Consider the following 24,734-nt stretch of genomic DNA (forward strand, 5'->3'; position numbering starts at 1 on the left):
ATATGACAGCTACTCCTTGCCCGGTGTTCCCCAGTTTGACCACACAGTCAGCTCAATTTTCTCCAAAATACTCCTGTGTTCCAAAGCGCTGCATTTCCTTGTCTGGGCATCCCCAGCACCAAAAACACAGTTGTTGCTCAGTCGTTCAGTCGTGTCTGACTCTTTTCGAGTCCATGAACTACAGCACGCCAGGCTTCCCTGTCCTTTACAATCTCTCGGAATTTGCTCAAACTCATGTCCATTTGAGTCGATGATACCATCCAACCATCTCATCCTCTGTTGCCCCTTTCCCCTCCTACCCTCCTCAGTCTTCCCTAGTATCAGCGTGTTTTCCAATGAGTCAGCTCTTCACACCAGGTGGCCAAAGTATTGGAGCTTCAGCTTCAGCAGCAGTCTTTCCAATGAATATACAGAGCTGATTTCCTTTAGGAGTGACTGGTTTGATCTCCTTGCAGTCCATGGGACTCTCAAGAGTCTTCTCCAACACCACAGTTCAAAAGCATCAGTTCTTCGGGCACTCAGCCTTCTTTATGGTAGAACTCTCACATCCATACATGACTACTGGAAAAACCATAGTCAAAGCTATGGACCTTTGTTGGCAAAGTGATGTCTCTGCTTTGTAATACCTTGTCTAAGTTTGTATAGCTTTTTTTCTAAGGATCAAGTGCCTTTTAATTTCATGGCTGTAGTCACAGTCAGGAGTGATTCTGGAGCTGAAGAAAATAAAGTCTGTCTCTATTTCCATTTTCCCCTGTTGCTTCTTGACCTGCATACAGGTTTCTTAAGAGGCAAGTAAGGTGGTCTGGTATTCCCATCTCTTGAAGAATTTTCCACAGTTTGTTGTGATCCACATAATCAAAGGCTTTAGTGTAGTCAATGAAGCAGATTTTTCGGAATTCTCTTGCTTTTTCTATGATCCAGAAGATGTTGGCAATTTGATCTCTGGTTCCTCTGCCTTTTCTAAATCCAGCTTGTACATCTGGAAGTTCTCAGTTTACACACTGTTGAAGCATAGTTTGAACGATTTTGAGTATTACCTTGCTAGCATGTGAAATAAGTGCAATAGTGGGGTAGTTTGAACATTCTTTGGTATTGCCCACAACACAGTTGCTGCTAAGCTGCTAAGTCGCTTCAGTTGTGTCCGACTCTGTGCAACCCCAGGGACGGCAGCCCACCAGGCTCCGCCATCCCTGGGATTCTCCAGGCAAGAGTACTGGAGTGGGTTGCCATTTCCTTCTCCACCACACAGTAGGCTCCCCCAAAAATGAATGGGCGAACTGCTGAGCAGGGCACCCATCTTGGGTGCAGTTACTCCTTGGGCCACCAGAGGGAGCTAGCACCCAACATATGGGGCTCAGGGAACCAGAAAGCATGTGACCCAAATCTGCCTGCATTCCTGTTGCTATTCAGTCGCTCAGTTAGTTGTGTCTGACTCTTTGCGACCCCATGGACTGCAGCACGCCAGGCTTCCCTGTCCTTCGCCATCTCCTGGAGCTTGCTCAAACTCATGTTCATCGAGTCAGTGATGCCACCCAACCATCTCATCCTCTGTCATCCACTTCTGCTGCCTTCAATCCTGCCCAGCATCAACGTCTTTCTAATGAGTTGGCTCTTTGTATCAGGTGGGCAAAGTATTGGAGATCCAGCATCAGTCCTTCCAATGAGTATTCAGAACTGATTTCCTTTAGGATTGACTGGTTTGATCTCCGTGCAGTCCAAGGAACTCTCAAGAGTCTTCTCCAACACCACAGTTCAAAAGCATCAATTCTTCAGCGCTCAGCCTTTTTTATGGTCCAACGCTCACATCCATACATGACTACTGGAAAAACCATAGCTTTGACTAGACGGACCTTTGTTGGCACAGTAATGTCTCTACTTTTTAATAGGCTGTCTAGGTTTGTCATAGCTTTTCTTCCAAGGAGCAAACATTTTTTATTTCATGGCTGCGGTCACCATCTGCTTTCCTGATTTGATGGCTAAGATTTTACTAAGAATCCTAGATTTAGGTGATGTGGAGAGGTCTGTCTTCACTGCAGCAGCCCCTGGGGGACTGATGCAGACCTCCCAATGGAAAGAGGCCTCCGCAGGAAAACCCAGGGTCAAGCCACGTCTTGAAAGCCATGGGTCTGGGGTGGGCGACCACTTCCATTTACTCCGGGAGACCCCTACTCCCTCCCCTGCCACTACTGGTCCAAATGGACACAGCTCTGGGTCTGTGGGCCAGGCTCTCATTTTCAGGCAGCTAGCACTCCTCTCCAACCTCAGCCTGGCCCTCCAGCACTGAGGCTGTGACTGCCACAGTGAGGCCTGGGGAGACAGAGGCCCAGGCTGGAATCCTCGCTCCAGTGGCCCTTCCTGACTGCGATGGCCTGGCGGGGTGGGGCAGATGCCAAGAGCTACTTCACAAGGCTGGGGTGAGATCAAAGGCCCAAAATGCACAAAGAGCCTGGCACCAGGGAGATGGCAGCCCCCGAGTCAGTGATCTGGGGGCCTGGGGAACCACGAGAGCGGCAGGGCCAGCAGCCTGGGAGGAAAGGGCCATGGCACCTTTGAGGCCAGCACTCCCGCCTAGAGGAGGCTGGGTACTGAGGGGCTCAGAGGCTGCGGGAGCCCTGAGCATTTGCTTGGCCTTTGGCAGGGCCTCTCCTGCCCACAGGAGACCAACCACATGTCCAGGGCAGGGCTGGGTCTGAATGGGGTGTCCCCAGGGTTGGGGGGCACATAGGCAGGCCTGGCTTGCCTTGCTCTGCATGGGACGGGAAAACAACTCCAGGTGACAGGCCTGGGCCTGAGGCAGGTGGGCAGTCCTTCCTCTAGCCTGTGCTGGAAACCTGGCCTGCTGTGGACAGGCTGGGCTCGGAGAAGGGAGCCCGACTCTCTGGGCTGTAGGCTGGGACTTTGGGCCTGCCTCTCCTCCGCCCTCCAGGCACCTGGCTCTTCTCGGCAGGGACCCAGCTGGGCCCTCACGGGTCTGAGGTCTTTCTGCTGCCTCTCCTGGCAGCTCTGAGAAGCTGATACGAATGCAGCCTTGCCCCTGTTGGCAGAGCCCCTCAGATGCCCAGACCGCCAGGGACACTGCCTCCCTCCCAGCTTCTGAAAGATCCCGCCGGCAGGAGAGGCAGACCCTGCCTGTGCAAATGTCGTTCCTGCCCTGCCAGTGAGTAAGGAGTGTAAGTAAGTAAGTGAGAAAGCCCTGCCAGGGCTGTGGGAGCCCGGGTCTCAGAACTCCTGGTGCTGGGCTCATTCCGAGGACCTCTCAGTGGCCGCAGGGTTCCCAAGGATGCTGTCTGTGGGCTGGCAGAGATAGGGAGGGGCGTGGGGTGCCCTGGTCGGCTCTATCAGTCAACTGGGGGATGGTGATGACAACCCAGAGAGCCCCCCGGCTTTCTGGGGAAAGGACACTGAAGGACGGGGTGGCTGCTGTGGGCCCCGAGGGTAGGGGTGTGGTGGACAGAAGCTGCCCGCCCAGCATGCCAGCCTGTCCGGAACAGGGAACCCGGGCAACCATCCTCCTTCTGCCAGGCCTGGGCAGAAGGTGGAGATGCCAGAGAAGGGGAGGGGCCCTCACGGAGCCAAGCCCTCCTCTGGCCCACTTAGGAAAGCAGGGTCCACCCTGGCCACCCCCCGCAGTTGGCCAAGGGCGGCACCCAGCTGAGGTCTTGCCAACTCCTTGTGAAGAGGATTGGAGCCGTTCACAAAGGGCCTTCTTGCTGCCTTTCCAGACGCTTCTTGGGATTGGGCCTCTACCCAGAAAGGCCTTTCTTCCAGAAAGGCAGAGCACAGGAGGGGAGTAGGAGGGGAGTCAGAAGAAGGGAGGATGTGGGCAGAGGGGAGTGGTCGAGAGGGGCGGGGAGGGAGATGGGGGGTGGGGGGAAGGAAGCGGTAAGCCAGCCAGATGCTGGGTTCATTTCAGCCTCTCAGAACAGCTCTGGGAGGTATGTATTACCATCCCCATTTCACAGATGGAAACTGAGGCTTGCAGAGGTATGCTGACTTGCCTGACTCTGAAAATGACAAAGTATGGGTTCAAACCCACAAAGTGTGATTCCAAAACCCCAGCCATGATAACGCAGAACCAGAAAGGTTCTGGCCCAGAGATGGTGCAGAAGTGCAGCGGTGTGGGCCGCAGGGGGCACGGTAGCAGGTCCAGTTCATTTAGGGAGACCCGGCCCCACCATGGGCTGGCCCGGCATTGTGACCTCAGCCCTTCTGCACTCGCCACTGGCAGGGATTGGGGAAAGGCCAGGGTACTCACGAGCAGGACCGGGCCAGCTGGCAGAGGCCACAGGCGGGTTTCCGCATCAGGTACATGGGCCAGCCATAGGCAGCCAGGGCAAACAGCATGTAATAGCAGACCTCCTTATAGCGGAGCATCTCGTGCTGGAAGAGAAGCGGCAGAGGAAGGTTACCTCCTGCCCTTCCCGCCTGTAGCCTCGGCGCCCACGGGCTCCCCTCCATGGAGGCAATGGAGGCGGGAGCCGCCCTCCCCACAGGCAGCAGACCATGCCACCCCCACCCCGCGTGGAGGAGGGAACACGCCTCCAGATGATAATTGCATTTCCCTAATTATCTGCATGCAACCAGGGCACGAAACCTCCCGAGACCTGTCCTGTTGCTCCAATCTCAGAATTAATGATTTGGGGACAGAAAAACACTCAGAGCACTGGATCAATTTCCTTGCCGGTTTCCCAAGAAGGGGAGAGGGGGAGGTGAGAGCCACAATCACCCGCCTTGGCCATCAGGCCCCGGGAAGGGCAATTGAACCCCAAGAGGCCTGGATGCTCCCCTCTGGAGCAGGATGCCCAGGCCAGAAGCAGCAGGGCCGGCCCTGAAGATGCAGACATGCTGGGGACCAGACCAATCACCCCAGCCGTGCTCTGCACTCAGGGAGACCTTGGCTTGACTCAAGGGCGTCTGGGGCAGTCGGGATCGTTCTGAGAAAGGCGCTGGTTTGAAAGCCAGCGTCTGAGGCCGGTGGCTGCTGTTATCAGCCAGACTGCCCAGGGAGGCCCGTCAGGAGGCACACGTGTCCCAGGGAAGCCGCTTCTCCCCAGTCCTGGGCGCCCCAGGCGCTGGGGGACTCCTGCACTTAGAGGGAATTAGTCACCTTGTAAAAGTTAAAGACAGTGATTAGTCATCTCGTGAAGTGAAATAAGCAGGACTTTAATCAGGGCCCAGAGGGATGGAACCGTCCCGGGCCGCTGGGTCTGCTCTTCAGGAAGGCGCAGAAGGAGGTAATTAACCTCTGGCTCACGCCTGGAGGGCGGGGCGCTGGCACCTGGGGGCTCGGCGGCCCCGCCCCCGCCCCCGCCCCTCCGCAGGGGAGAGCGAGCCGGGCGGGCATCCCCGAGGGAGGCGGGGACTGGCAGGCCGGGGGCCTGCTACGGAGGGGCTGTTTGGAGAAGGGATGCAACCCCCGCCCGCTTTGGGGAGCTGGGCGGGGGGGCCTATGGAGAACCGGCGTTTCCAGGTGAGTCAGATGTGAAGGCCGAATCCTTTCTAACGCTGTCCTTACGGGCACCAGTGTTCACTCACCTCCTCCCCACCAGGGCTCTCGGTGGAAGGCAGGCCCAGCACCGCTTCCGCTGCGGGAATAGGCTCAGCCGGGTCAGGGACTCGCTCAAGGTCACAGACCCCGGTGGGGAGCCGCACATTAAACCTGTTTGCTCCCAGCGCAGGGCCCGCTCTCTGGCTGCAGTTCCAGCCCTGGGTGAGGGGCTCCCCTAGCCTAGGACCAGCCCCCTCTTCACTGGGACACACAACGCCAGAGTTTCTACTAAAGGCGCTTGAGAAGAGCTCCTGCTACTCAAAAAAAAAAAAAACAAAACAACCCTTGGAAACCAAGTGCTACGTCTTGCTGCCTTTTATAACAATAACAACCGTGGCAAAAATAACAGCAGCTCAGCCCCTGGAAGTACTTGACAATCTCAGGAGGCCAGGGCCAAACATTCTGAGCTCAGTGGAACCGATTCAGGGGGTTGGCCTGCAGAACCAGACAAATGTGGAGGGAGGCAGGTCAGAGTGTGCTTGGGAGGAAGGGGGCTGCTTGGAGGGCCAGGCGGGACCCACAGCAGAGCAGGTGCAGCCAGTGCCTCAAGGGCCGCGGGCAGGTGGTCTGCTCGGGTCAGCCCAGCAGAGGGAGAGAGGGACCCGGCACGCGGTGGGGGTGGTCCTGACTCACCGAGTTCTTGAGGTCGAGGTACTTAGTGTTTCTGGTCACTGGCATGCCAGACAGGAAGGCCAGGATATCGTTGTTGGCCTGCAAGACAGGCGCGTGAGGGTGGCTGCCCCGGGCCCAGCCCGAGAAAGGGGTCCAGGCCCTGGCTCTGCACTCTGCCTGCCTCCCAAGGGCCTGAGAACCCAAAGAGGTGTGTGGTTTCTAGCTCTTCCACGACCGGGCCGCTTTACAAATCCGAGGTCTCCTCATATATCCAGTTGCTTCCCTTCCACCCAAAGCATCCATGCTAGGGGAGGGAGCCGGCCCAGGGCCAGAAGAAAACATAGTTGCGAGACCCCAGCTAGGACTGGCGAGTTGCAGGGGGGAGGTGATGAGGCAAGCACGGAGGCTGGAGCGCAGCACTGGGTGGGTCGTGGGGCCGCTGTGATTAGATGGTAGATGGGTGTAGACAGCCTCTGGGCCCTGCAGAAGGAAGCAGCTCGAGCAGGGGCCCTGGGTGGCTGGCTGAGGGTGAGCTGGGGAAGGGAGGGGAGCGTGGAACCTGGGGGCGGCAGGGACGGCCTCGGCAGAGGGCAGTGTAGGGATGCGACTCGCGCGTGGGCTCACCTCGTCCAGCACGGCATTGCGCTTGGCCCGCTGCCGCTGCCGGAGCAGCACCAGGCCGGCGATGATGTCCGATGGCACGATGTCCAGGTCTCGGAAAAACTCGGCAAAGAGGTAGGCGATTTCCGAGTAGGCGTCCTACGTGGTCCGGGGAGGCGGCGGGGGGCGGTGGCAGGGAGCAGGAGAGAGGACAGAGGCCGGGCGTGAATGTCCGGGGATGGGCATCCGCTCTGGGTCCCTCTGCAGGGACCCTTCTCTGGCCCCCCCTTCCCAGCCCTCCTGTCCTTGGCACTCCTTCAGCACTCAGGCACCGGCCTGACGCCCCCAAGCCATTTCCTGCTCCAGGACTAGGAACCAAGGCCTGCAGGCCCAGCCTGTTTCTCCTTCCACCCTTCTCTCCAGCAGAGGAGCCAAAACTGAGCTCCTGGCTGCTTTTCTCCACGCTGTTTCTTCCCGCCTCCCTCCAGCTGTGACCCTGAATGGCCCTGCCAAGGGCCCTTTGGAGCCCAGGGTCTCAGGCCCCCTCCCCCTCCTGCCCACAGCTGGAGGCGCAGGGACCCCCACCATGTGCCTGGACAAGGGACGTCTGATGCGGGGCCCCTGGCCCCCAGCTGCCCTGCAAACTCTGTCCTCAGGACACCCGTGCTTGGGGCCGGGGCTTTGGGGGAGGTCGTGAGGACAGAGGCAACCCCGCCAGTCCTGTGCAGAGGCCTGTCTGCCTCCCGACAAGTGGAAGCCTGGAACCTCTTCCCTAACCTGTCAGGAGAGGCTGTGGTGGGAACAGACTCATGGCAACCAGCTTTCTCCTGCTGGGTTTCGCCCCTGAGCGTCTGGCACTTGTGAGAGAAGAAAAATCAAGGGCTGCAAACTCAAACGCCTAATGCAAGGGCCGAATCTAGAAATACTGAACTCGACACAAACGCCCCCGATTTTTAAATCCTGGCATCCAGTGCAAATGTTTGAGCAACACAGCATGAGCTGATCAAAACTCTGGGCGGGACCTGACCTGACCTGACCTGATCACCATCAGTGTCTGGTGGGACCCAGCTTCTGGGGATCCCCCCCTGCCTTATTTGAGAAAAGACTTCAGCCTTTTCCCCAGGGTCCAACACCAGCCCCCAATCTGCCTGCCAGGAGGGGTGGGTGTGCCCTGGATGAGACCCGGCCCAGAGAGCCCCGTGGGGGGTGCTTCCCACCCACCAGGGAACCTCCGGGGTGGGCGGGGCTTTCTTACTCTCGATTTACTCACTCTATGGTTCAGCAGGGGCTGCGGGTGGGTAGGAGCCACTGGAGGCTTTTCCGGTGGCTTCCATGGAGGGCACTTGCTGTCTGGCTTGGGCAGGAGTGGTCTCCTGACCTCACTGGCTCTGCCACTACCTAGCTGTGGGACGCTGAGCAAGTCACTCCACCTCTCTGGACCTCAGTTGCCTGATCTGCAAAATGAGGGGTGGGGCTAGATGATCCCTAAGGACCCTGCCAGCACTGCAGGGGCGCTCCACTGGGGGGCGCTCCACGGAGGGCTCCCCAGGGCCCTGCCTCCCCTCCCCCACCAGGGGGCCACCCGCTGCTGACCCACCTTCCTTCTGCAGCGCCCTAGTGGGTGCGGAGGACAGCGACGGCCGCACTGACCACATGGCTGCTGATCTTACAGAAGGACTTGCAGCTGGATGTGGTTTAGTCTGACTGCTTTGTGACCCCATAGACTGTAGCCCGCCAGGCTCCTCTGTCCATGGGATTCTCTAGGCAAGAACACTGGAGTGGGTTGCCATGCCCTCCTCCAGGGGATCTTCCTGACCCAGGGATCGAACCCATGTCCCTTGCATTGGCAGGCGGATTCTTTACCACTGAGCCACCAGAGAAGCCCTTGTGGCTGGTGAGATGCTGCTTGCTTTGCTTCGTCTTCAGGTCACCCTGATACTTGAGTACCTCTTCTCCTAGACTCATCTCTAAGTTCCAAGGGGGTCAAATAAAAGGTCTTCCCATTTTTCTGTCCCTTAACAAAGGAAGGGAAGGGCTGTTTCACATGAAGGAGGGAGTCGGGCGGTGAATAACAACAGGTCCTCTGAGGAGCAGGCTGTAACCTCCGGTCCTGCTCAAAGCCCAGCCTCACCCAACCCGGCAGAGAGGAGGACCTGAGCCCCAGGGCAGCGACTTCCCAGTACTTACTGACTGGGAGTCCTTCGTCCGAGTGCAGCAGAGGAACACTTTGAGCCGACGTGACCAGCTGGTGGCCTGACCCTCTTCTAAGCGGTGCCTGCAGTGGGGGAGAGTTGGTATGTGTGAGGTCAGAGGGCTGGACCAGAAGAGCTGGGCCTAGATGTTACAGTAACAGAGCAGCCTGTTCCCAGGACCCCGGCAAAGGGCTCCCCGGCAGGAGGGTCTGGGGGGGCAATAGGCCTGGGCCCGGTCAAAGCCGGGTGGCCAGTGAGCTGTCAGCCTGCAGGGCTCTCCCTGAGGGGCTCCTGCTGGCCTACGATGGCGCGCTGCTGGCCAAGGCCGGGGCCTGTGCCTCTGGTACAGGGACACCAACACACCCGGGGGGCTTCGGAGCTGGGAGCCGGAACTGGGGTCCGCCCTGAAACCCACTCCAAAGGCTCTAACCAAGGGCCCTGGGAGACGGCGGCAGGGTGCTGGGCCTCCCTGCCGATTTGTTCCACGTTGGGAGCAGACCTGCTGGCCAGACCTGTTCCCCTCTCAGAAAGGATTTCTCTCATCTCGGTACTTGGGGAAGCTTAAGGGGCTGAATGAGGTTCAGCATGCTGCAGTGCCTTGGATCCATTATCTTACAAGGGAGAGGGCCCCTGCCCTTCCCCTGCCTCTACCCCCAGCCCCAATGGGTATGTCTGCTTTGATGGGGAGGCAGGGTACCCAGGGGTCTGCACTCAAAGCGAGAATGATTGGCCGGTTATCCACGGAGACCGTTCCAACACTGAGTGTCCAGAGGTCGGTGTGTGTTTTGAGCATAAAGATCACAGATCCAACATTAAAAATGTAAATTTCCAGACTGAGCAAGAGGGGCTGGCTGGCTTTTGTGACATGCGCCCTCCCCGCCAGCCCTTTCAGAGCCTGGTGCTGGGTGGTCAGGAGGGGCAGGCTCTGAATGACCCTGGATGCCTGCAAGGCACTTAGCATCCATCAGGAGTGACAGGCCAGGCGGTCGCTGCCTCCGCCTCCTCTCTGCAGCTAACAGCCGCTTCCTGCTCCCAATCCTGGTGCCACAGCGCTATGGGCCACAAGGACGGGGAAGCCACAGCGCCGTCAGGGCGACAAGACGGGGTTAGGAAACAGGGCAAGGGACTTGCTGTTTCTGGAACCTGCCAGCCCTAAGGGACTTGGGCAGCCTCATATCCTAAGCCAATGTCCCCCCTACTGGGGGCTGGATGAAGGGACAGCATGCCAGCTAAGCTAAGTTCCCAGAGCATCACATTCTTTAACTCTTTCTAACCAAACTGGTGGTCAAACATTCAAAGACAATTTCCTCCCTTCCCCCTGGCAGATTAAGTCCTGTATACTATATTGCAGTACCCTTTATGCCCACCAGGGGGTAGATGGCGCCAACGACAAGTTTGGCCTAATACATCCGTTGGGCTACAGAGACCAAGACACTCGGTCTGGACAGAAAGTTCATGGACCTGCACCCCTCTGCCCTGGGGCTCACTAAAGTGAAGGGAGGGCAGACACTCTTGCAGAGATCCAAGGTCAGGCTCCCAAGGAGCAGTGGTGGGAAGAACCCATCTCAAATCCTACCAGATTTCACCGGAAGAAGAAAGGGCCCAGGACTTGAGCAGCAACCTAACTCCCGGAAACTAAAATAAACCATCGGTGTGGGAGCAGCACGACTTGTGCACAAAACCAAACCTGGAAGCGGATGAAGGGTCAGCAGGCTTGAAAAATGTCCTTGTTAAGAAAAACTTCTGTTGGTCTAAGAGCAGAGTGAGGGGGCCGGGGGAAGAGCCGGAGAGGTGGTCACAGTAACGCAGTCGTGGACTGGGCTGCCCCCTCCAGCCCATCTGAGAGATGGAGAAACCACAACAGGTGGGGGTCTAGGAGCCTGAGACCTCTTACAACCCAAACAGGGCCCGGAAGACTTACTAATTCAGATGACAGCCACCACCAACACCCCCTCCCCCCCACCCCCACTGTAAAGGCATTGGCTGCCCTGGGCCCCAAAGGCAATTATCCAGAGTAGGGGAGGGGAATTTTTTTTTTCCCCCAGGGCCCCAGGAGTCCAGAAACCAGGTCAGGTGGGGGCATGTGCTCGGAATGAGCAAAATGGGACGGGTGGTGGTGGCCAGCTGCGCCGCCGGGAGGAACAACAGGCTCTGGGGCCTTGGCTCCCAAACCTGGCATTTGGGGCTGGGAGGTGGCCAGTCCAGGCGCGGGTGTAGCTCTGGCTCCAGGGCCCAGCTGACGTGGAGGGCCCGGGGGGCTGGATGGAGGGGCATGGGAGGGTGGGGTGGGGGCCCAGGCAACCCGCTCCCCTGGGTGAGGGCTCCCAACCCTGCTGCCCTGGGCTGGGGGTGGAGTGCCAGCTCCACTCCCCCACCACCCTGACCCGGGCATGTGGCCTGCCCTCCCTGGGATTTGGACCGCTCATCTGTAGAATGGGTCTCACAGCCGCACCAGGGTTGGCAAAGGGATGAAACAGACTGCTGTGGAAGTGTAGGGCCAACCCAGGACAGAAGCTCGATGAACGGGAGCCACTGTGGCCTACCCTGAAAGCCCCTCTGCTCTTTTTCTTTCAATAAACAGGAACTCTGTGACCATCCCAGACGCCCTGCCTCATTTTCTCTGCTTCCCTCCTTCTCCAAAACATTGTGCAAAACATCCCCCCCACTGCAAGAAGCCTTTTGCCTTGGTTAACCTCCTCTAGCCCCCTTAATCCTAGAGGCAGCCTCGCCTAGTGGTTAAGAGTCAGGGCTCTAAGGCCAGACTGTCTGAGCTTGATCCCAGCCCCACTGTTCACCAGCTGTGCAACCTCAGGCAAGTCACATAACCTCTCTGTGTCCGTTTCCTCATCTGTATTATGGGGATGACAGGAACAGCGACCTCGGGGAGTTATTGTAAGTTAATACGTGCACCTCTGGGCTTGCTTATCCAAGTGCTTCCTACTATTACTCTCATGTTTTCAGTCCCGAAGATGATCTGAGCACGAAGCTCCCATGAGCGTCCATGTTCATCACTCTGATAAACCTCACGGCAGCTGCATGAGGCAGAAATGATTGCGTTCCCACTTTACAGACCAGGAAATTGAGGTAAGCCTTGGGCCAGCACCTGGGACTCACACAGGTTGAGATGCAGTGAGGGAGGTGCGGGGCCGGCCTCTGCCTGCCTGGGGTCAGCAAGTCCCACCCTCCCGCCCGGCCCACTGACCGCAGATTGTAGGTCCGCAGGTTACGCTGCCTCCTCTTGGTGGCCCTCAGCTTGACGAAGGTGCGGCCCGTGGGGTCGAAGACGCAGAGGACCGTGATGCACACGCTCAGGATGACTACCCAGTTGCAGACGACCATCCCTGTGGAGGAGGGGTGGGAAGCCAAGGGGCATGGCACTGGGGACACCTCTCTGAAAGAAAGGGGCACTGGGGCCTCCCTACCTCAAAATGCTTCTGGGGCCCGACAGCCAGACTCCAAAGACCCCAGCCCCAACCTCCAGCTACACGGCCGTTACCTGCTGAACTGTGACCACCCTCCACCGCCCCCCCGCCAGGCCCATCCTTGGCACAGAGCAGATGGCTATGTGGGTTTCCAGAGCCCTGGTCAGCTCTGTGCCTTCTGCTGTGCACCCCCAGACCAGGGCCCCCAAGTGGGGGGACAGCAGACCTCAGGATGAAGGCTACAGCCTCACCCAGCCAATCCGTCAGCCGAGCTCACAGAAACTGTTTCCGTCTCAAGGTGCCTGAGCTTATTGCCCTCTAACCTGGCCCCTGGACCCCCGATCCCAGGGTTAGAGTTAGGGCTGGCTATGTCCCCTCCACCTCAGGGTTGCATGAGTGCTCAGTCACTCATGACTCTTTTGAGATCCCTTGCACTGTAGCCCGCCAGGCTCCTCTGTTCATGGAATGCGCTGCTGTTTAGTCACTTCAGTCGTGTCTGAGTCTTTGAGACCCCATGGACTACAGCCAGGCTCCTCTGTCCATGGGATTTCCCAGGCAAAAATAATGGAGTGGGTTGCCATTTCCTGCTCCAAGAGATCTTCCCGACCCAGGGATCAAACCCATGTCTTCTGCAGTGGCAGGTGGATTCTTTTACCACTGAACCATCGGGGAAGCCCCCAGCCCAGGGTTAAGGATGCTATATCCCCTCCACCCCAGGACTGCCCTCTCTAACCTGGCCCAGCCCTCCTACCCCAGGCCCGACCAACATACCGAGCGTGACGTTCTTGGCAGTGAGGTCGTTGCAGGAGGTGTAGTACTGGGTGAGCCAGACAATACCCACGATGGCATAGATGAACTCGATCACCAGGATGGCTGCAAGCAGAGCAGGGTCCCGGCTGAAGGACGGGGAGGCCCTGGAACCTGGGCCCGGCTCCTCGGCAGCAAACCACCCACTGCCCCGCTCTCAGGCCTCAAGGTGCAGAGGCCCGGGGAGTGTGGCCGTCCCATCCCCTGCTCTGGCTCACGTGCCCTCGGCCCTGACACTTCCCTGACAAGGTGACTACAAAGGCAGATGATGAAGAGGCATTTCCCTGCTCTTTCAGGAATTAGAGTTGTATCGGTGAACTCTGGGATCAGATGTGGGGCTTCCTTGGTGGCTCAGTGGTAAAGAATCTGCCTGCAATGCAGGAGACCCAGGTTTGATCCCTGGGCTGGGAAGACCCCCTGGAAGAGGAAATGGCAACCCACTCCAGTACTCTTGCCTGGAGAATCCCACGGACAGAAGAGCCTGGCAGGCTACAGTCCATGGAGTCACAAAGAGTCAGACACAACTGAGCAACTAATACTGTATCTTAGGTAAGTTACCTAATCTCTCTGAGCCTCCACTTCCTCCTCTGTAAAATGGGAGTGAGGAGGTCCACAGTTCAGGGCTGTGAGAACTGGAGGACAGGGTGTTCATTTCATGGAAATGGCCGTTCCCGGGGAGGCGGCCTCCAGCACTTGAGGCAACAAGAGGAAAGGGGCGAACCAGCTGCTCAAGGTGCCCTGTCCAGGGCTGAGCCCAGGGCTGACATGGAGTTGGGTGTGGGGAGCAGGGGGGAGAATGGACGCCACCCCCCACCACCCCGGGGACAGCACTGGAAGCCCCAGCTCCACAGGCAGCCCTGGTGGCAGCCAAGAGTCCAGGTTTTGGAGTCTGACAACCTGGGTTCAAATCTCAACTCTGACACTTGCACACTTGTTAGCTGTGTGACCTTGAGGGAGCTAATTAACCTCCCTGGGCCCCAGATTCTTCATCTGCAAAATGAGACCAACAAAGGGCTCCTCCCTGAGTTAACACAGGAAGAGGGCTAAGCTCAGGCCATGGGAGCACAAGAGTGTCCAGCAGGAGTGACCGGGGGAGGCGGCTGAACCCGAGTCCAGGAGGAGGAGACAGGTGTGTCCTCAGGGAGCTGGTCTAGGCTCCTGAGGGGCCTCCCCAGGACGAGGAGGAGGGGCTGTTTGGGGAAGGATCACAAAGCCGCTGAAGAGACACACACAGCCGAGACAGAACAGGGGTCGGCAAGCTTTTTCCATAAAGGGCCAGAGAGTAAATATTTTAGACCTTGTGGGTCATACTCTCCATCACAGTGACTCAGCTCTGCCATGGTTGTGCAGAAGCAGCCAGAGGTGGTAAGTACCAAATGAGTTGAGTGTGGCTGGGTTCCAATAAAACTTTATTTAAAAAAAAAAAAAAGACAGCGGGCAGGATTTGGCCCCCAGGCTGCAGTCTGCCCATGCCTGGTCCAGAAGTGGGTGCAGGGAGTCTGCCTGTTCGCTGCTGGCCCTCGGTGCTGGCTGAATGAATGTTAGGCACAGGAGGCGGGTGGGGGTGGGGAGGGCCGGAGTAGCCCCCGCCCACGGCGGGTGGCCCTTACCCAGGCGCACGTAGAGCACGTACTGCATGGATTCACGGGGCTCTGTGTAGAGGATGCCGCCGCGCATGCTCAGCCAGATGATGGCCATCTCGGCGATCATGCAGCTCAGTAAAATGCCCAGGTAGCCGCGGCCGTGGTCCACCAGGTTCAGGGAGCAGGCCTCGTCCGGGTTGTAGACCAGGCCGAAGAGCACCACGGACAGGATCACAAACCTGGGGGAATGTGTACATTAGAGGGGCTAGGCGGCCCCTGGCAGGCGGCCCCGCCCAGCCTGGACTCCAGGAGGAAGGGCTTAAGTGATCTGGGCAGGGGACCACTGTCCGCCAGGCAGCAGGGCCCTCTGAGGACACAGGCGCCCAGGGACAGGGCAGTGGGAGCAGGGAGCCCAGGGCTAGGTCAGCTCCCGGAGTGGCCAAGCAGGGTCTCTGGGCTCCGCGCGGGTATTGCCCTAAAGGGGGTGGATGTTTCAGCGCTGACTCCTGGGACAGGGTCAGGACAGAGGGTCAGAAGGCCTCTCCCAGGCCTGTGAATGGCCCTGAGGCTCACCAGGTGGTATGCAGCAGAAAGAGGAAGATGGCTGGCAGGACGAGGTCATCGCTGCCCACAGACCAGCGCCGCCGGAACACCACGATCCCAGGCATGGCTGGCGGCTCTGCGGAGGCTCAGCGGGCCTGGTGCTCACCTCCTGAAACAGAGCAGATGACCCCCAGGTTGCCCGGGCCGCGGTCGCATCCAGGGCCACTGTGCTCCTGGCCAGGCAGGCCCAGCAGCAGGGGCATCCTCCTAGTACGACATCCCCAGGGCTTCAGTCCCGTCCCTGGGCAGGACCCACCTCCCACCATGTCCATCCCCCTGGAGCCAGTGTGGAAAACTGCAGTAGCCAGACACTGGCTTCAGTCTAACCCCCGAGGACTTGCCTGTCCCCAAGAGTGGCACAGGCCCCTTGAGATCAGCTCAGCCTGGGGTTACCCCAACAGGAACTGCTAAGCTCCACTAAAGACCTGGGCTTATTCCTGCCCCCCTCCAAGGGATCAGGGGACCCCCACCCACCTATCCAGTGCATGCAGTCCTTGGTGTGGGGTGGGGGGTTCCCAGCCCAAGCCTGAGCCTGTCTCCCGGCATCAGCCAAGCCAGGGAGGTGGAAGGCTGAAGGCGCTGGGGAAGGTGGGGGTGAGCGCACGCGTGGGGCTGGCACTCACTCATGGAGGATGGGAGCACTCAGCACATAGTAGGTGCTCAGTAAATATCTGTTGAATGAGGTCTGTTTCGTGCTTTGCTGGAATGCCAGGAGGACACTCTATGACCTGATTTTGCACCCATCAGACAGAATCCCCAATCACAGCGACGCCCCTTGGTAGGGAAGGACCTGGTTGAGACCGGGGGCCGGGGGGGGCGGTCAGGAGTGTCGCTGGGGTGCCCAGCTTCTCTGCCGGAAGGGCAGTGGGTGAGCCCTGGGGGTATCCCATCCTCCTGGCAGCCACCCTCCACCCTCCATGCTCCACCTGAGCCATGCAGTCTCTACTGCCTGGATCCCAACTCTCCGAAGTAGCTGAATTCAAATTAGCCGCAGGGAAGCTTGGGGAGAAGGGCCCAGGAGTCCGGTCCTCCCCTCCCAAGAGCCCCAGGAACCAGGGCAGTGGCGCAGGCCACTGGCTCCCCACAGGGGGCTGGTGGGGAGACACGGGGGAGGGGCTCAGGGTAGCCCCGCGCTCAACTCAACAGAGAAACCCCAGCGACAGGAGGCTGGGCGCTGGTGGGCCGCTGCTCCCAGGCTGGCAGAGGCTTACATGGCACCTGGTCCCGGCTGGGTGGCAAGTCCTCCTCTCCCCGGTGACGGCTCCAGGGAAGAAGAGTGTCCGTGGAGACCAGCATCACTCAGCAAGTGGCCAAGTCTCCCCGGCCGGTGGGCACGGCCCTCAGGGTGGGCTGGGGGGTGTGGGGCCAGGTGGCCGGCCCAGCACATCCGGCCCGGCCGGTCTCCGTCGCCCTCTCCCGGGTGCAGCCGCTTCATCCGGCCGCTGCCAGGCTGCTCTCAGCGAGGTGGCGGCCTGGCGGGCGGGCGGGCTAGCCTGCCGGGGTCGTGCCTACTCCTCCCCCCACCCTCAGGAAGTGACATCATCCCACTCTCTCCAAGGAGGAGTCGAGCACGGAGCGCGGATTCTGGGAAGCGGGAGAAGGATGGAGAGCCCGGCGCTGCGTGGCGGGGCGTCCGGGGGCGGGGGTCTGGGACCGCGGGAGGCCGGGGCTTCCAGTTGCCTGTCGGGGACGAGGGGCTGGCCGCGCCGCCAGCTTCGGTTCGAAGGGACGGGCGGGAGGGGTGGGAGAGGCTGGGACGCCGTGGGCGGCGGCCGGGCTGGGGAGGACGGAGCTGCCAACAGCTGGGATGGCAGCCGCCAGCCCCTCCTCGACGCCAGGTGGCCCCCGGAGGGTGAGGAGCCGCGTGGGGCTGGGCCCCGGGGGTCCCTCACACACACATACACATGTGAAACCACTGCGAGGTCCCAGCAGGTGCAGCAGCCGCTCTCAGCAAGCCAGACCCCAGCAGAGGAAGGGGAGGGCTGTCCCAGAGCGGCTGGCAGGCGCGGGCTGCCCTGCCGGGAGCCCAGGACGTCTCGTTTTCAGGGGTACACCCAGTGAACCCTTCCCAACCGCCTCCTCTCCCAGCCCTTCACCTTTTAAAGAGTCTAGAATGGCTAAAACTCCCTCAACTCACACGTTATCACTGAACAACCTCACGCGTGGCCCCACCCTCCCGGCTCTCTGGTAGAAGTGGGTGGGCGGGGAGCCTGGCACCCGTGTAGAGGGGGCCGAAGATCTGTCAAGACCCCTGTAGTGATACGAAGAGTGGCAGCCTCTGCCCCCCTGGCTCGGCGAGGGGAGGAGTGCCCAGCTGACCCCCCGCCGTAGGCACTGACTAGGTCACACCTAGGTCACATGGCAGGGTGGCTGCGGGCTGACCCCGCCGGGGTGCCTGGTAACAGGTCTGGGGACCACACCCCACGACCTCCGGGGCCAGCTCGCCACTGCAGAATCCCAGGTCCAGGGCTGCCTGGCTCCCGACCCCGGCTCCATCACCCACTCATGGTATGACTTACTAGCTGTGCCTCAGTTTCCCCATCTGTAAAATGTCGATGGTCCCCACCTGCTAAGGGTCTGGTGCGAACCATACGAGAGGCCTTGGCAGCACTGGACGAAGCCAGCGGCAGTTTTAGCTCAGGAGGGCGAAGCAGAGAGAAATCGTGTGAACCGGGTGGACGAGCTGTCCCTCCCCTGCCTGGGCTGGCGGATTGTCCGGCTGGTCACCACCGGGTCATGGGGGGTGAGGGGGGGTGAGGACAGGGCCTGTGCTGCTGCTGGGGGTGGGGAGGATGGACCCTGCTACTCCATGCGGATTCATAAATCTCAGGACTGCTATTTTTAAGGGCCTGAAAGACGCCCTTTCTCTCGAGACCCCAGCCCTTCACAATGGGGTCCTGTTCCCCTGCTGGGGATGTGATTTCATCTGGAGGAAATGTCTCAGGATGGGGGAGGGCAGAGGCTACTTCCTGGTCTGGGGAGGCCACAAAGCATCTCCTCTGGCTCTCCTCCCCCAGGGCACAGGGGCCTTAATGGGACGGAGGGCATCCAGACCAGGGGGCACTTCCAGGGGAGGGGCAGTGCCCCCTTCAGGGGGTGCAGAACAGAAGCATTGCTGGGAGCCCCCTATGCTGCTGACTGGACATCCCCCCCACCGCCCAGGCAGGTGTGAACGCCCAGGAAGCTCCCCACACATGGGTGGAATGACGAGGGGCACTCTGAGGCCCTTTCTTCCTCCACTCACAAAACCCAGTTTCCTTGATGGGGATTCAGGCCTTTGATTTAAGTATGAACCATCCTCCGAGTTCCTCTTTCTAAAAATGCAAAACTGTTTTTCAAAAATGCACAGGCTGACCCCTACTTTAAAAATCGTCCATGGCTCCAGGGATCTGCAGGATAAAGTCCAAGCCTATCAGGCAGCACCTAACGGCCGCAGCAGCTGGCAGGCAGGCTGTGCAGCCTTGGGCAGGGGCCTTGCCCTCTCTGAGTCCTGGAGCAGGAAGTCACTCCCCAACTCCTAGGGATCCAAGGCACAGACAGGCACAGGGCCGCCTTCTGGCTGGGGAGGCACTCCAGTGCCCTCTCACACTCCCTCACCCTCCTTTCCCAACCCCCAAACTTGTTGCTCCCTTAAAAACACCTCATTGGAATCTGTGCTTTGTTTATCCTAATTCCTCTGGCAGGCAAAATCCTACTCATCTTTGTAAGCCAACCAAAAGCCAGCCCTCTTTGAATCCCTCCCTGACGGCACTTCCCCCCCCCCCCTTCTCGTGCAGAACAAGCCACTCCCTTATGGGATCCCCTCATCTCAATACCCTGGGCATACCGGCTTACACTTGCTGATTCCTTTTTGCCCATCCCGGCTGGCCGTGCTCAACAGAGAGTCCCGGGGGGGGGGGGTGGGGGGGCTGGCAGCACTGCTCTCCTTCACACGCCGCCCCCCCTCCAGCTCTTGCCCCTGGAGTGTGAACACAGCCCCTCTCCCCCTGGGCAGCCCTGGCCCTTCCAAACCACTGCTCCATCCTCCTGAAGCAGCTGCTGTAAGGGTAGGAGACACGACTCCTGCCCCTCTTAGCTCAAATCCTTCACTTTGGAGGAAATGTCCCTCCCCAGCACCCCCACCCTGATCGCTCTCAGAGGACCACTCTCTCCTCTGGCTATCTTAACTATTCTAGGGCTTCAGTTTCTCCAGCTGCAAAAGGGGGACAACCGCAGCCCCCAGAAGGCTGCAGCGAGAGAGGGTTGGGATGAGGTCACAGAGGTCTGCATGGGTCCCGGCAGAGCCCAGGCTCCACTCGTGGGTGGGTGGGGGGATCGTATCAATAGGGCTTCTGGGGGCTTCCTGGCAGGGTGACCTGCGACAGGTGCAGGGTCTGGGCAGGTATTGCTGGGATGTCCCTGATCAGCTCTAACTGATCAGAAACGGCTGGACTGAACTGACCTGAATCCTAACAGGGTCCCCTGCCCTGCCATGGGCTTTGGGAGGCTGCTATTTAGAGATGGGGCTGGGCCTCATCCCCTGACCCGAAGGTCCCCTTGAGCTCGGCCCTGGGAGCAGGCTTCAGGGAGAAGAGCCCCTCAGCAGTGGGTCCCAGCTGATGGGGTGCTGAGAGCTCCAGGGGGAGGGACCAGGGCACGGAGAATTCCAGCTCGAGCTGGTGGGAGGTGGGACGTCACCTCGCTAGTCTGCAGTGGGGCCAGGGACCAGAGTCAGGCTCAACCACAGGGGACAGGATGATGTGCTGTGGGAGGCCCGTCCAGCAGCCCCTAGGTCAGCCCATGAGATTTCCCATCTGGCAGAGGTGGCCTCAGGCATCTGGACCCAAGGATGGGCTGGAAGTTGAGCCTGAAGGAAGCGATGACAGCCAGGTCCAGGCCACTAGGATACATCTGACATCAGCTGAGCACCTTCCATGTTCTGAGTCCCGGACGAATTGCCCACCATCCTCACAGCGGCGATGCAGGGTGACAGCCTCACTCTCACTCCACATGTGTCTGGGTCCCGGCTCTGCACTTCCTGGCTGTGTGACCTTGGATAAGTTACTTAACCTCTCTGTGCCATGGTTCCTTATTTCTAAAATGGGGCGAAGAACAGTAGCTACCTCGGAACTGTCACAAGGGTTAAATGAGTCGCAGACACTTAAGCCAGCACCTGTCACAGATGTTTAGCGAACGTGGCTCTTCCACTCATATTTTCATTGAAAATGAGGAGGCTGAGGCTCAGAGACCCTGCCCCACACCTTCTGAGGAGCAGGAGGCTGGGCAGGCAAGAGACTCGGGTCCTTCCTCCTGCCATCTAAAGCCCACACCCACTGCAGGAATGTCAGGCTTAGAGGGGATCCTGGAAACTGTCCTGGGGCCCCCATTTATGGGTGAGGAAACACGTTCAGGAAGGCCCCAGAGGCTCCCAGCTTTCTCATTATGTCCCTCTCAGCGGGAGCTGGACGTGCAGCCAGAGTCTCTGAGCCGGCCAGGCCCTTCCCTGCCACACAGCACACGCCTTCTCCAACTCCTGAGAGCCACTCCCATTAGTAGAGTGTTGCCCCAGGGAGCCTGGGCTGGGATCCTCTATCACACTCTGGATACAGAACCCTCTTGGAAGCCAGCAAAATTCACATGAGCTCCCTTGCTGGAGATCAACCTGCAAGAAGGCATCAATCACTTGAGCAGTTTCAAGCAGAGTCATCAGCGGCTAGCTCTCCACCGCCCAGAGGGTGGGGTCCCCGCGGCTCTGCAGCTCAGTTGACAAAGGAGAAGAGGAGACCTCAGCCCTGAGCCCACCTTCCCTGGATCCTGAACAGCCGTGCTGGTTGAGGCTGGTGATCGGGCCAGGTCCAGCTACGCTCCGGAGCTGCCAGTCCCAGACCACGGGCAGCATCCCCAGGACAGAAAGTCACTGCCTCTCCAGACCTCAGTTACCTCTTCCGAAGAATGAGGAGCCTGGACTAAGGGGCAGCTGATGTTTTTGTATTTGTTAACATTTATTTGCATCCAAGGCTGCATGTACCTATATAGGAACCCAAAACAATGAAAAGGTGGAATATAAATTTAAAAACAAACTTGAAAACAAAAAGTAAGTAAATTAAAATAGAAGGCTGGGAAATCATCGTACATGTACAAGACATAAAGCCCATCATAGGAGCTGCATGTAAAACTAGCATTAGCCTCCATGCTGCCTGGTGGCCAAAGTGAAAAGGGAAATTGGGTAGTCTGTATGCACTCTCTAGGGCTTCCCAGGTGGCATAGTGGTAAAGAATCCACCTGCCAATGCAGGTGATGCAGGAGACGTGGGTTTGATCCCTGGGTCGGGAAGATCCCCTGGAGAAGGGCAAGGCAACTGGCTCCAGTATTCTTGCCTGAAAAATTGCCCGGACAGAAGGGCCTGGTGGGCTACAGTCCGTGGGGTCACAAAGAGTTGGACACGACTGAGCATGCACATGCTAGCAAGGCCTCTTTTAGCACTCTGTAAGGTGTTGTATTCCTCGGGGTTCTGAGGGGAGGGCCCAGGACTCCCATTCCCATAATGAATGGGATGCCCCCATGCGACAGGCCTTAGAGAAGATGCTCCCAAAACGGTGAAAGGGACCTGCTGCCTCCTAGGCCCTCTGGGTCTGTCTGTGTTGGCCGCTGGAGCTTGACTAGTCTTGAAGGGTGGTCATCTGACCTGGAGGACTGACTGCAGGGAGGTTGGGCCCCCGGGCAGCCTGCGGGGCGGGTGCTGGCCCCTAGAGGCTCAGTCCCAGCTGGGCCAGACTCAACAGGGGCTGCCCCTTGGCCTATGTGGGCTGGCAGATGCCTCCTGCCCTCTTTATCTCTGTCCAGAGCACGGGCTCCCGGGGCGGTGGAATCCTGGCACGGCCAATACTACTCAGCTATGTGGCTTGTTAGGGAGCTTGTTAACCTCCCTGCCGGCTTGTGAGACTTAAACGGGGAGCACCTGCAGAGGGAGGGGCGCTGCACGTAGTAACCAATCATCTCCCGAGGTTGCAGGGCGGTTCCGGGTGAGGGAGGAGAGCTCCGCCCACCGCGAGTTGGGGACTCAGCCCTTCTGCGCCCTCCAGCATTTGTCAGCTGCCTATCGAGTCCTGGGCCTCCTCTCAGCTCTTTGTGCACATAACTCACTCAGTCCTCATTGGAGGCACTGCTATTACCGAATTTTACAGATGAAGTGATTTGCCCGGGTCACATAGCCTAGTTCCACAGCCCGTGTCTTAACCGGCACTTCAGAGGTGCAGGATCCAATTATATGCGTTTCTGAACCCTGGGAGCGGGCTATTCATGCTCCCCCACCCGCTGGAGGGAGGCGCCAGGGCCTTGGGGACCACAACCCACCGTCTGGGTCTTCCTCTGGCTCTAGACTCCTGGTCCCACCACTAGGGGGAGACCGTGAGCATCGACCCCATTCCCAGATGAGGAAAACTGAGGCTGAGGAGAGGCTGTTCCACGAGCTGCCTGCAGGTGCGTGGGCTGCAGCCCGGAGCTAGAAACTTCATGTGTCCCCTTACTCCAGCCTCATCAGGCTGCAGGGCTGGGATTTCAAAGCAGCCTCTTGGAGTTACTTCAAAGGAGACAATGTCTCTGCCCCTCCTGCTTGCCCTGGGGGTCCCTCTGCCTCCCAGGTGTGAGGGTCCTGCAGAGGCGAGGGCCGGGGGAGGGCGGCGAGGGAGGCAACAGAGAGTGAACACGCGGGGGCAGGGGCCGCGGGGGCCGCCCGCCTGGGCCGGGGTGTGCGCAACAGGAGTCCGGGCCGAAAGCTGTTGCTTTTCACACGTCAGCTGTGCCGGAGCAGAAGGCAGAGGCGAGCCTGCCCAGGGCTGGGGACAGATTTCGGCAAGAGATGGGTCCTCACACGCCCAGGCCCTGGGACGGAAACAGGTGTCTGGTGAGGCCCGCGGCGGGGTAGTGGGGGGGCACGCTGCTGTCTCTGCTCCCGCCCCACGCCGCCCCCCCCCCCACCCAGGGTTCCAGGCTCATGAGCAGCTTTCCTGCAACCCCCACCACCCCCCTAACCAGGGCAGCCTTGAAGGACCTAGGGAGGTGCCTCCTACTCCCCTCACTAGGAGCCCGTGGGTGGGCATGACTTCATGTCATGCTTTCATGTCACAGATGGGGAAACTGAGGTTCCGAGGTTAAGCAACCAACTGAGCGAGGTTCTAAGTCAGGCTGTGAAGCCGGGCCTCCCTGCGGTGTCCTCCCCACACCCACGAGCATCCGTGTGTTAGTCATTCAGTCGTGTCTGACTCTGCGACCCCATGGACTGTAGCCCACCAGGTCCTCTGTGCGTGGAATTTTCCAGGCAAGAAGACCACAGTGGGTTGCCATTTCCTTCTCCAGGGGATCTTCCTGGCTTAGGGATCGAACCTGGGTCTCCTGCATTGCAGGCAGATTCTTTACCATCTGAGCTATCAGGGAAGCCCATGAGCAGCCGCGGCAGCCCACAAACCGGCACTCTGGGGCCTGGGCACAGAGTTCAGGGAAGAGGATGCAGAGAAGCAGCCCCACTGCTGGCGGCCACACCTACAGTCATGCTGGGCTGGACCTGGAGATGGCGCCAGGAACTATTCTATCACCAGTTATTAAAAAAAAAAAAAAAAAAATTCTTAACATAGCATTTCCTACACGCCAGGTACAGCAGTGAGCAATTCATAGGTATCACCTACTTTAATTTCATCTTTCTAGCATCCCTATGAGCTATGTGTTATTGTCAACCCCATTTTACCGATGAAGAAACAGGCCCAGAGAAGTTAGGTCCCTTGCCCAAGGTCACTCAGCTGGTGAGAGCTGGGCCGCGAGCTTCCAGCCTGTGCCCTCGGCCCCTCCCAACAAGCCCTCATCAGGGCTCCGTTTAGCACAGAGGCTTCAGCTTCTCGTTCTCACGCTAATTATTTTCCACTCGTCTACAACAAGCGGAATTTGCCATCTGCCACGGGCCCTGTCACTGACACCAGCCAACTCCCTGGGAATCAATTGAGGCCTTTCGTTTCCTGCTAGTTGTTCCGGGAGGGAGGCTGGCTGCTGGGGGATGAATTTGGGGGGGGGGGGCCGCCACCCCTAGAGGCAGCAGGATGTGCCCCCCCCCTCCACCCCTCCCTACCCCGGGCATGGCAGTCAGGCCGGGCCCTCCTTCCACCCTGCAGTCCTCCCTGGTCCACTCCTCCAGCTTTGTCCCGGGCCAGAATGGACTTGTTCCGGAGAACAGAAGAGATTCCCCTCTGGCCAGTCCAAGATTTTGTTTCTGAATTCTTTCCTGGAGACAGTTTCTGTTCCTGAAACTAGGAATGGCCTTTGTCCCACACTCATTCTGGTGCCTGGGGCCGAGGTGCCCTGGGGCAGCCCCGAGAGGCCGGGCTCTGGTCTCCCAGCCCCT

General features: G+C 59.1%; 1 protein-coding gene across 9 annotated transcripts in view; it reads right to left on the bottom strand.

Moving 5' to 3' along the window:
- DAGLA (diacylglycerol lipase alpha) overlaps positions 1–24,734 on the bottom strand; it is a 72,726-nt gene that overhangs the window by 13,085 nt on the left and 34,907 nt on the right. For 4 of the 9 annotated variants that reach the window (XM_043871899.1, XM_043871936.1, XM_043871953.1 and 1 more), the window contains 8 exons: positions 15,338–15,476; positions 14,792–15,003; positions 13,146–13,247; positions 12,155–12,293; positions 8,948–9,035; positions 6,785–6,919; positions 6,182–6,259; positions 4,256–4,380 (listed from right to left, as the gene is read on the bottom strand). In XM_043871899.1, coding sequence (XP_043727834.1) covers positions 4,256–4,380; positions 6,182–6,259; positions 6,785–6,919; positions 8,948–9,035; positions 12,155–12,293; positions 13,146–13,247; positions 14,792–15,003; positions 15,338–15,432 — 974 coding nt within the window. In that variant the 5' untranslated portion in view covers positions 15,433–15,476. Of the gene's footprint in view, positions 1–4,255; positions 4,381–6,181; positions 6,260–6,784; positions 6,920–8,947; positions 9,036–12,154; positions 12,294–13,145; positions 13,248–14,791; positions 15,004–15,337; positions 15,477–15,990; positions 16,246–16,574; positions 17,895–17,933; positions 19,092–24,734 lie in introns of those variants that run through there. The other 5 variants (XM_043871943.1, XM_043871892.1, XM_043871908.1 and 2 more) reach the window with 5 other exon arrangements.

The sequence above is a fragment of the Cervus elaphus genome, chromosome 2 (genome assembly GCF_910594005.1).
Source record: "Cervus elaphus chromosome 2, mCerEla1.1, whole genome shotgun sequence".
Classification (NCBI taxonomy): Eukaryota; Metazoa; Chordata; class Mammalia; order Artiodactyla; family Cervidae; genus Cervus; species Cervus elaphus.